The sequence below is a fragment of the Diplotaxodon limnothrissa genome, linkage group LG20, assembly GCF_057381915.1.
Source record: "Diplotaxodon limnothrissa isolate DT_005_m linkage group LG20, D_limnothrissa_male_GT1.1, whole genome shotgun sequence".
Lineage (NCBI taxonomy): Eukaryota > Metazoa > Chordata > Actinopteri > Cichliformes > Cichlidae > Diplotaxodon > Diplotaxodon limnothrissa.
The window spans coordinates 17,499,623-17,511,621 of record NC_140615.1 but is presented as its reverse complement, the minus strand read 5'-3'; the positions used below and the strand labels follow the sequence as shown (position 1 = coordinate 17,511,621).

The following is an 11,999-nucleotide window of genomic DNA, read 5'->3' as shown; positions in this document are numbered from 1 at the left end:
GTGAGAAAGTGTTGCGGATGCGCACAATTAGAAGACGTTGCACTCCGATATACAGACAGCACTAACTGTAATTGACCTGAACGTGAGTCAGTGCAGCGAACTTCTGTGCAAGGAAGACGTGTGCTTGATGACATACCCTAAAATATAATGTATACAAATGATTCACTTGCATGCTGACACAAACGTGTATAATAACAGTCCAACAGCCTAAAAGGTTTTTGAAAACAAAAAAACAAAAAACAGGAATATGATCGTAGAAGCTTTTTGTGTGAAAAAGTTTCACAGTATCAACGTGGTTTTCTTCCTGGCTTGCTCAGTGGCAGTCTGCCTTTGTGCCAAAACACACACACACACACACACACACACACACACACACACACACACACACACAGAGAGAGTACCTTTACATAAGGAGACCCTATCGCAATCATCCTCTGCCTTCATCCTCACCATTCTCTGACTATTATTGCTTTCAATACCAATATTGTTATACAAGACCTACAAAGGGGGGGGGGGGGGGTGCATCTTCCGCTGCAAGTACTGACTTGCAGCCCAGTTCTAAACATCCGATGTGAAATTCCGAGAACAAAAAAGAAAGTCTTTACAGGAAACACATCAACTGCAGGATTATCCGTATCTGTAACGTAAGGCAGCAAAAGATGAACAAACAGGAGTCTATACGTTAGAGACGGCGTTGTTAGAATCTCTCGCCTGTCGGATGCCATACAGCCACTTGATGACTCGAGCGTTCCTCTCGATGACAGAGATGCCATACGGGACCCGCTCGTTGGCCCTTGACGGACCGTCGTCTTCGTCGTCCTCGTCCTCCCTGACCCGGTCGTCCCCACACTCCGAGCTGGGCGTGCTAACGCTTCGGAGCTTGGAGACTGACACAATGTCTGAGTTGGCCCTCGTGAAGCGCTCCACCCCGCCCATTCCCTCCACCTCCTCGGGGTCTAACCCGCAGTAGTTAAAGAAACGCTCCAGGTCGGCTGTGGCACGGGAGTAGCGGTCGCTCAGGTCCGACTTGGAGCGGTGCAGTGATGGGTGCTTGCGGGCAGACCCTTTGGAGCTGGCGTTTGAGATGCGGGTGAAAGCGGGTGAGGCTGGAGGGATCATGCCTGCTCGGACTAGCATTGGACTGGGTGGCAGGTAGGCTGATGGAGCGGGGATGGCTTGGGATGACTGAGGGAGGGGTTGCGGTTGATTCTGGGAGGGGGGAGGGGGTGACGGGGGTGGGACTTGGGGGTGTGCGACTTGGCCCTGGGGTGTCTGTCTGGGCCTGAGCTGTGGCTGCAGCTGAGCTCTCTGGGGCTTCCGTATCTCAGCATGAGGCCGAACGTCCACCCTGCGTACTGTCACCGAGTTAGGGGAGCTGTAGGGAACTGGAACGCCAAAGCGGGGTGCGCGAGCTGGCACAGGGGGTGGACGTCGAGTCACTTCTGCTGCCGCCGTCCGAAGATGATTGTTGAGTGGAGAGGAGGTGCAGGAGGAGGTGGACGATGAGTTGGCGAGGGCGTGATTCAAAGGTTTGAGGTTGTTGGAGAGTCGGCTGCTCCTCTCCTGCTCTCCTGAAAGACTGCTACTGATGCTCTTAGCTCCCGATGACGGAGATGACGAGGAAGGGGAGGTGGAGGAAGAGGACTGGGAACAATGTGATGGTCCATCACATACGTCATTGATTAGGTTATTTAGAATATCCAAGTTTAGAGCAGGTCGTCTCCTGTCTCCTGCTCCCTGCCTGCCTGCAGTGTTCTCCCCCTCAGCCGGCGATCGGTTAACTTTCCGGGCTGGAGGGGTGTTGATCATCATCCCCGAAGGGACGAGGGGCTTGCGGATGATTGGAGGCTGGATGGGGGCCTGGCGGGTGAGTGCCACCTGCTGGCTTTTAACATACTTGGCCTTGTCGGCCTCCAGGCGCTCCACGGCGCTCAGTTTGCGGGCCCCGGGCTCAGCCTGTCGGCGGAAATAATCCGGACCCTTATTGAGTATCCTGAAAGGCATGGCAGAGGTAAAGGGGACCCCGGCCAGACGGCCATCTGAGGGCCGCAGGGTCTCCACTGGCATTCTGCACGAGCTGGACAGAGAAAATAGAGATTTTCCATGAGTTACAAGTAATTGGAACATAAAATAATTCACTTGTATGTGAAAACAGTTTTACAGCTTCATGGTCAGACACTAGCTGACAGGAGGAGAGGCAGGCAAACACCTGGCTTTAATGGTCAGTGAACATCCTTTTAGAGCTCCCACACATCCTCTCTAAGCTTAAGGGAAACAAAAAAAGGGCTCTTTTGTACTCTTTTTCTCCCCACTCCTCCCCCTCTCACACCCGTGCTCTCAGAACCCCATTTAACTTCCTTACCGGTCGCTGTGCTGCTCCTCTGCCTTTCGTCTGTCCTCCACGACACCTCTCTTGCACTTTTATTTGTCCCTTTTCCCAGTCCGGGCTCAGTGAAAGGCTACTTGCGAGACAGGGTCAGTTGGGGTCAGATCCTCCACACCAGCCTTGTGCAGACCACCTCTATTAACTCAGCTGTGATCCAGAACAGTGAGAGACTGGGTCAGGGTCAGTCTTTTTCTTTTTTTTGTTTCTTTAAATCCAAAAGGCAAGTCTTGTAGATCAGTCGCCAGTTACTCAGACAACACCACAGTCTCTCTGATCCTCTTTACAATCCTCTGTTTAGCCCCAGCCCGCCTGTCCAGTTGTGATCAGATCCAAAAAGCCGGCCGGCAACTCAGCAGGAGCGCCCTGTAGTCCTGGAGAGGGTTAGAAAGAAACAAGTCCAAGTCAGATAAACCTCCACTTTCTTTCCACCGCTTAATACCATAACGCATCCACACATACTCTCTCTTTTTCACACATGCACGCACACTTCTCTGGCTGACAGACGGGGACTCTCTTTAACACTGAAGTGGAGCAGACGGGACAGGCTTTAATACAGAGTCTGGCTCCTCCCAGCCAGCCAATCGCATGTCGCCGGGAGACTCGGAGGGGTACAAGGGGCGGGCTGGGAGGCGAGAGGTGTGCTCGCATTGGCTAGGCTCAAAGGAGATCCTGACCAATTGGGCCCCTCCCCCTGCCTTTCAAGCACAACAAAACTGAGGCAGGGCTTTCATTCAAATGAAAATTCTTTGAAAGGGAGAAAGGGGGGGAGAGAAAGGGGACGGCGGGGGAAAAGAGGGGCACCGCAGATGCAATTTTTACATTGACTTGCATCAAGCTCAGTGGGGTGCTATGAAAACATGTGAAAAAAAAAACAAAACAAAAACCACTGAAAGCCTGCACAACTGTTCCTGCTGCTGAGCTCTTTGTGTGGCTGTTTGTGTGTTTGCATTTTAGCCTAATGAAGACAAAGTAGATGAAGATCACCGAAACCAAACCTGATTCAGCTTTTAAAAAAAAGAAAGAAAGAAAAGAAAAATAGTGTAAGAACAAAGTTTAAACAAAGAACTGGGACAAAGTTTTTCCTCTGCCGGAGCACAATTAACTTGTGGATTATTTCTCTCAGTTTCAGGGCTTTAAAACACTGCTAACACACATGCTGTTCATTTATTTCCCCCTTCAATTCCACAGAAAAAAAAAAAAAAAAAAAACAACCCCACTCTCCCCCTCCTCCACACCTCTTCCCTGCTGCATGTTATCATTTACAGCCTTACACTCCAGGGTTACATCACATCCAGATAGACAGCACGGTGCGTCCCCTCCCCCACCTCCACCTCTTCTCCAGCACGTCTATCCACACATTTTTAATTAATCTTTTTATAGCCGTCTTCCTTCCCTGTCTCCCTCAACATGTGACCCTGTTTTTCCCCCAACATCTCGCCCCGTCTGACTCCCTCTTCACGCTCACATCCACAAACAGCAGACCAGCAGCAGACGAGAGAGAAAAACTGACAGCTTACACTTAAAAAGAAAAACGCACACACACGCTTAGCTTTCATCTTGTAACAGACCAAAGAAGAGTTTAAAATAGCCTACCTCAAACTACTCAAACTAAACACTTTTGCAGCACAAAAATAAAAACAGAAAGAAAAAAAAAAGATTCCCAAGCATGAGTGAGACGACCTGAAGCTTCTGCACAAAGCCTTTGGGAATATATGCATTCAGGGGATGGAACAAAAAATAATAATAAAATAAAGAGTCTTTCATGAAAAACACAATACAGAGAAAGCTTGAAGTGAGCTTGAAGTAGGAAAAGAAAGGAGAGGTGGATTAGCGGACAAAGTCACGAGATGACGTCAGCACAGACTTGTCTTGGTGTCCTAAAAAAGCTCAAACCACTGCAGGGAAGCAGCTCTACTGTATTTTTTCCACATGTTCATCCTTATCATAGCGCTCAATGCAACTTAACACGGTTAAGCTTTAACGCACAACACGTCCAGTTATGTGACACCATGGTGGCGCTCCACCCGCTAATGTAAATGCCTGCAGCGCACAACAGTAAATACACTGAAGACCACAACCCACCTGGAGCCACTCACACACTCCCCGTCACTGTGCTGATTAGCACTTTCATCTGACTGTGTAAGTTGAGGAATTCGCCATAAAACATATGTAAAACATCACTGATCTGCTGCTGCATGTGGATCTCTTTCTTTCACATTGTTGTTTTCCTACATTCATCATCCTCATGACAAACTAACTAGTAGTTTAACAGCTAAAAGGTTAAAAGGTTTCAGGTAATTATAGAATTTCTTGTCCCTGAATCTACTCAAAGAAACTCATCTTAGAGAAAATGCTTTAACAGAAACGGTGAAGACAAACGTTGGGTCACAGAAACCTCAGCCACCTCGGTTTTAGTATGCTGTGGCCTTGTCATTACACTTACACAGCCCTCTGCCAAGAGGAGGAAAAAACACACCTCCTTTGCTCCAGATTTAGAGTCTTTTCATGTCTTTAAAAACACTAATTTCTGTAAGAACTGCCAACCTTTGCTGGAGTATTTGTTCTATTTCACTGTGTCCCAAAATGTCCAGCCAAACAGCTTGTGATCCAAAGTCTACACATTTTGTCTTTTTAAAGCGTGGTTATTGATTTCTATCACTCCTAATGACTAACATACACTTATACACAATTACTGGTGTGAACAAATCCCACAGACACAAAGGGGGCAGGAGATCCCTGTCACACCAGCATAAACCCACCTCTGCTGATAACTCTAATCCCCTGATCCACCCTTTATTCAGTCTTTTTGTTATCATTCTGCGCTCAACAGTTTGTGCATTGATATTGTTAGTGAAGGAGAACGAGTTCCAACAACTGACAACAATTATCGTCAAGCTGCTAAATGAATTCCCTCTTCATGGAGATTAGATTTGCTTTAACTATGTAAATGTTAACCCAGTTACCCTCCTTCCTTTGAGCCTGCCAATGAGAAGAGTCGTCCACATGCAAATACTGTGAGCCTGGATAGTCACTACTTTAAAAACAGCAGCTATTGTCATTCATCTTCTCCAGTGAAAGGGGTCAGATGGCTAAAAGCCGCTCTGCTAATGGGACTAATGTGTGTGCAAACGGCACCATTAAGCCTCTCGTCCCCACCGGTCCACGAGTTGAGCGTTGCAGCAGCGCTCAGTCTCGTTTCTCTTAACTTTTCTGCCTCTTGGTTTCCGTTCATGTTCTGTAACTGCAGTTGATGATGTCTCCAAAAAGGCAAAGGGCCGAGGAATGATATTCCTATTCCTCAATGGAAACTTGCGCATTGTGATTATCATCACAAAACTATGCAAACCGCTGAGTTGTTATGAATCGGACTGTTTTTACGTTCAGTTTTCTAACCACCATATAAGTGGCCAACAACATGGTTTATGATGTCTGCATGAGAGAGAGAGAGACTGCGTTTCATGGCGTGTGAGTGACTGTGGGGGGTGAATAACAGAATGTTTGAAATCAAAGAGAGAAGCCCAAAATGTCTGCGCGCACAAATGTTGTAAAGCAGCTGAAAGGAAACAGTGACTGGCATTTTACCACAGCTGACTTGACCGTGCCGCCGGCTTAAGTGTAATTACAGAGAGAGCCCATGAATGGGAGCAATTTGCTTCGCCAATATTTTCTAGCAAGTTACTGAATAAGTAGCAGCTCGTGAGGAAACGGGTTGCAGTAGGAGGGTGGGGGAGGAGGAAAAAGGAAAAGGTGAGAATAGGCAAGATTAGAAAATATATAATAGCAGAGAAAACAAGAGAAAGCCCAACTAAGAGAGATAGTGTCAACCTCCCATCCAGGGTGAGCCTCACAATAAGAATGAATCATACTGAGTCTTAAACAGTTCCTGATGCTGACTCAAAGCCAGAGTGCAGCTCCATGCGATACCATTCAAATCCTTCAGTTTTTGAGCCTGTCAGCTTTACCCCAGCATGGAAGGAAAGAGGTGGTGAGTTCATCAACAGTGACTACTCAGCTGCTTCACCCACTGGAGGGATGAGCAGGAAGCCGGGATTTATTTCACAACAGAACGTGAGTGGGAAAGAGAAAACCAAACAAACGTCCTCGGCTGTGGGCAATTCCCGCAGGTTGACCCTGTTTCGCGGTGAACTTAGCTCATCTATTTCTGGACACTTGGAGTTTCCCGATTTGCTCCTGAAGCCTGTGAACACCCGACTGTCAACTGCAAGGAAGCCCACATGGAAATGCTGCACTACAATCCAAAGTGTGCAGGAAGGGGGAAAAAAGAAAAAAGCAAAACAAACAATGCTCCATGCTCATAGAAACAAATAATGAAGTCAGTGAGTGGGTAAGTGATCTAGTGAGCCAAAAGTCACATGCTTCAGACTGCTCAGGCAGTTTTTTTTCTGCTCCTAGCTCTGTAGATGACTGAGCGCACTTATCCCTGATTTAGTTATAACTAAATCATTCACCTGCTGTGCAAACCTGTTTGCAAGTTAAGCCAAAGGAAGGTCTACAGAGTTATAGTTTATCTATTTGGACCAGACCTGAATTTATCTGTACCAAAACCCAGTTCAACAAAAGGTCAAGAAACGGGACAGTAAGCAAGATGGATCGTATTAACAAATCTCTCATCTCAGTGCAGGGTTCAGCTGGTGTCCTCCCTGTGGCTTCCAGATGAACGATAACCTGATGAGAATCAGACCAAGCTTGGACAGAAACTAATGCAACACAAGCCCCTGCCCATTATCCCACTGGGACACTCAGCCTCAGTTTTTAAAAATCAATAGAGAGCTTAAAAGAAGGGTTCAAAAAGTTATCAACCACTCCCCTTAGGGCTGATTTAGGGAGCTCCAAAGAATGATAATGAAGACAGACAGTTGGTCGTGACAGCGTCAGACCTTGCTGTTATTCTGTTGAGCGGCTATCAGCTTCAGCCACGTTGCTTGTTTCCAACTGAAGAACTGCTCCTGGCTGGATGGACTGACATGCATGACTGAAGTGTCTGGACAAGGTTATGCAACTGTTTTTATACGGACAGAAGTCGAGTCGACTGCAAAAACAACCACTGAACCATAAACCGACAGTTATTATAGCACCCAGCTCGTCTTTTTTCCCCTGGATCTCCCCGCTTCTGTCAATCCATCCGTCCGTCTCCCCTTAAACCCCCTCCTCCACCTCTGCCCATATCTGTCTGTGTCTGTGGCCCCAGGAAACGCACACATCCATGTACAATTACACCAGAGGGGGGAAAATGGAGGTCAAACCAATGAACTCTTGTGTCTGTGTGCTTGTGTGTTCACGTCAGGAAGAGAGTTTTGACTGAGTAGGTAATCACAGGAGAGCAGGTGGCTGAGTCCTCCCTTGGGAAAACTAAGCCAAGCTGTGAAGACAAATACAGAACATCTGTGATGTGTCCACATTTGTAAAATAAAGGGAAAAAATAGATATAGGGATCATTTGAGTGCAGTAAGTAGTAAGAACAGTGTGTAAAGTGTATGCAAAGAAGATGATAAGAACATCTAACGGGTATATAAATGAAACATCTGCCTTTTACTCCAACTTCCTTTTAAGCTGACATCAAGTTAAGATGTGCCAGACATAGAAGACTACATAAACAGTGCATACAGACACAACATTAACATAAACAGATTCTTATAGTGAGTCAGGTTAGCAACACAACCAAGTTAGTTAAGGCATTATAACAATTTAGCTAATTCAACTCTTAACCCGAATTTGCACTGTAATATGGTGAACATGTCTCAACTCTGTATATTTTATATATTTTATTTATTGTTTACTCTATTTAATTTGTAAAATATGTGTACACACACACACACACACACAGAAAAATATTTAGTATACACATCCAGAAATGCATATACTATTATATATTGTACATATATTTATTAGTTTCAGATGTAGCCATTCTTGTATTTTGCTTGTTTACATTATTGTATTTTGCACAACTCTGTTGCTTGTGAAGCTCGCACACAAGAATTTCACTCACATGTGCTGTACCAATGTACCTGCACATGTGATGTGACAATAAAAGTGATTTGATTTGATTTGAACAGAGGTGGCGGACGTTAGCAGGCAGCAGTGCAAACAAGACTGTTGAGTTTATGGATTTATTGATTTAGCTAGTTCTGACCACAATTAGTTCATTAGAGTGTAATTAAAATTGCTGCCTGAGTTCTAGTGTATTTTTGCTAAAGGTCTGATACCCATGAAGTTTAGGTTTTAAAACTAAGAACTATTCCTGAGCTCGAGTGCAAAAGGTACGTAGGTATATAAATTAGACTGCATGATATTTGCATATCATTAGCCATTTTTCACCCTTTCAACCACTGATAGAAAATGCATATTTTGTTAACAACTGTGATCCTAAACTACATATTGTCAAGAGGCACTTCACACTTATTGGTGTGACTCTCTTGAGTGGGGGGTAAACTATACCTATGACCCCCCCTCAGGAGGGTCCCATGAGGCTCACACCCTTCAGTGGTATGTAAATTACTTGTGTGCTGTGCTTCTATTTTCACTTTAGAGCTCATTAGAGTTACACGGCTCAATTGTAATCTCAGAGCGCCACCCTCCAATCGTCACGAAATGTTAAATATCTGTGAGATTTATATAGTTTAAGCACACTGTAACCGCTTGAGGTAGAGCATCAGAATTTATAATGACCCTTGATTTCCTTTACATGTGCAATGAGTCTCACCACAGCCACTTCAGACTTCTGTACAGAATGTATGTAGGGTGTACAACAGGGGTCCCCAGTCCACGAGGGCCGGTGTCCCAGTAGGTTTTAGATCTCACCCTGGGTCAACACACCCATGATTAGTTCATTACCAGGCCTCCAGGCCTCTGGAGAACTTCAAGACATGTGAGGAGGTCATTTATCCATTTGAATCAGCTGTGATGGATCAAGGACACCTAAAACCTGCAGGGACACTGGCCCTCGTGGACCGGGATTGGGGACCCCTGGTCTACAACATAGCCTATACAAGTGCCCACTGCCAACCTTTATATGCCTGTGAAGGCTTAAATTTATGATGCAGAAAAAAGATTCAGCACTGTCATTTTTATTATAATTTTCCCCCCAGAAATATAACAAACTGTAAGAACTTGGACAATTCTTTTCCCTCCTATTCTGGGTACTAACATGCAGGACTACCACTCACTGACTTTACAATGCCTGAAGACATTCTGCCATTGCTGCATGATAAAAATAACTCTGATCCAGCAAAGATTTTTTGCTGATTACAGAATCCACTATGATATACCCACCCCCCATCTGATCGGAGTTTGCATCAGTGGCTGGGGGCAACTACTCCCACCTCAGTCAGCTGGAGCTAATCTATTAGACAACGCACACTCACACCTTGGGGTATTAAAGCATTAAAGTAAATATACCTACTATTGCAATTACATGGTAGTTATGTCCTTTTAGTATGCAGCTGTGTTAAGCACAGTCATCTGCTGCCATAAAAAGAGACACACACACACACACACACACACACACACACACCTCTGCTGTAATGGGAGAGCCTGAAAGCAACCGAAAATAAATAAATAAAATAAAACAAGAAGAAAAGGGAGGAGAAAATATCCCCCCTTCAACACGGTGATGAACACATTCCAGACACAATCACCCATCGCTGTCCTTAGTCAGATAAAGAACACACACACACACACACACACACACACACACACACACACACACACACACACACACACACAGGAGGGAGAGCGGTCACTGGAGTCGCCTCAGTGGCTAGGCCTCAGAGTTGGCTTGGATACAAGGAGTGTTTTACTCATACATGTACAGACACACTCACACAGGACACATTCTTCTGCCTTTAACCCTTTGTGTAATCCTTGATTAGCTCTCACACTGGTGCTGAAAGCCTAAAAATCATTCATGAAAAAAAAAAAAAAGAGTGGGGAAAAGTCAACTTGTTTAAAGAGAGATATTATGTGGGAGATAAAATGAAGCACCTCTGGAGTGACAACAGTCAGCACAACACGTTGCTCTACAACAAGAATTTAAATTCAGTTTTAGGGAGGGTATATTGTTGGCTCTGCCAGTACACGTGAAGCTTCGCAGCCCCTTACAGCTGAGAGAATGAAATTAGTCCTGGAGCAGAGCTGCCAAAAGTTATAATCAAGACCAGTATTTTTAGGTTTGGCACCCAACTCAAGGACAAGGAAGTACCGGCAGCGACAGAGAAACAGACAATAGCACCCGCTGTGATAATGCAGGATTTCATCCAGAACTGAATGTCATTTTAATAAAACAGGGAAAAGAAAACCAAATCGTTCCATAAACTGACAACTTTGAAGCGTGACCTGTCCTGTGGATACCTGCCAGAGGAACAAGCCCTCCCCTCCGTTTAGATAAACAACCCCCACGTGTACACACTGCTGACTGTGCTCAAACAGGAGAAAAAGCAAAGTTTACTTACGTTCTTTAAGCTGTTAGCCGGCTCTAGGAAACCCAAAAAGAAATACTGAACGTGTCAGGCTGAAGGAAGCAGGCAGCAGCTCCGAGCGTGCAAAGCTGTTCTCAGCTGCTGCGAGTTGCCAGTGAGCCAGTACTTGTGTATGAGCCAAATGAACACTAACCTGGAGGGAGTCTCTGCTCTTCAAGCTATAAGACTCTCCCCCGTCTCCTCCCACATCCAAGGGAAGACTCCACCTCAGGAAAAGACCGGAGGAGGAAAAAAACCCAACACTATGTGAACAGGAAGCCTGAGTTTTTCCAAGCAGTGACACAAACCTTCCTGACACTTTAACTCTTTGAAATTGTCCCGTCAGTTACCCAGAACCGTGGCACCGTTAATACCAGAAAAGGTAACGGGGCTTTGTGTATCGCATCCAGATGCTGAGGTATCGCCAGTTACTATAAGGGAAAAATCCGAGAAGAATAAAGCAGTTTCTTTAACAGCTTTAGCAGAATTATCAGTCTCAGGGGGAAAAAAAAATGGTAAAGAAACATTGTAGGTCATTGAAACACTTCGGTAATCAGCATCTAGTGGAAGCAGTATGTAAACTGTATGTGTTGCACTCCAAGCAGATTACTTTGCAAACACTGAATTACTAGTTTTTACCTCTTGACCCTCTCGTCCCCATGAAGACTTTTCAGAGCAAATAAATAAATCTAAACTTAACTCTGTGGATTCTATTTTATCATCTCATCTTAACACTGTAGAGATAAACGGCCAGTCCCTCCGGAGCAGAGATGCACTCATCTAACATGTGGACTGTACAGAATTCTGATCTTGACTTAAAAAGCTGCAGCAGATATGAGTGACAACAGCTGATGGGACAGCAGCAGCTAGCAGGAGAGCTAATGTACTCCCAAAAATGCCTGCGACACAGTCTCCCTTTACTTAAATGTAAAGTTGGTCAACTGTGGTCACACCAAGTTGGTTTGACTGGAAAGTTCCAGCAAGAAGACGCCTTGGCCTCCATCTCTTATCTACTTTCACTTGTTATCTTTATTCAGAGAGACATTATATAAAGGTAGAAACTAGCAGGGCATTTGTTTGTGTAACACTTAAGTGTTGTCATCAACTCAATTATTGTTATTTCACTTCCTGCCGTTTTT

At 45.2% G+C, this 11,999-nt stretch overlaps 1 protein-coding gene across 1 annotated transcript; it reads right to left on the bottom strand.

The window, feature by feature from the left end:
* Nucleotides 1-675: 675 nt before the first annotated feature.
* On the bottom strand, nucleotides 676-10,996 carry LOC146610763 (protein FAM110A). The gene is made up of 3 exons (XM_085345033.1): nucleotides 10,855-10,996; nucleotides 2,363-2,757; nucleotides 676-2,077 (listed from the first exon to the last, which is right to left on the bottom strand). The coding sequence occupies exon 3, from the start codon at nucleotides 2,065-2,067 to the stop codon at nucleotides 676-678; it is 1,392 nt and encodes a 463-aa protein (XP_085201159.1). The 5' UTR covers nucleotides 2,068-2,077; nucleotides 2,363-2,757; nucleotides 10,855-10,996.
* Nucleotides 10,997-11,999: the final 1,003 nt, after the last annotated feature.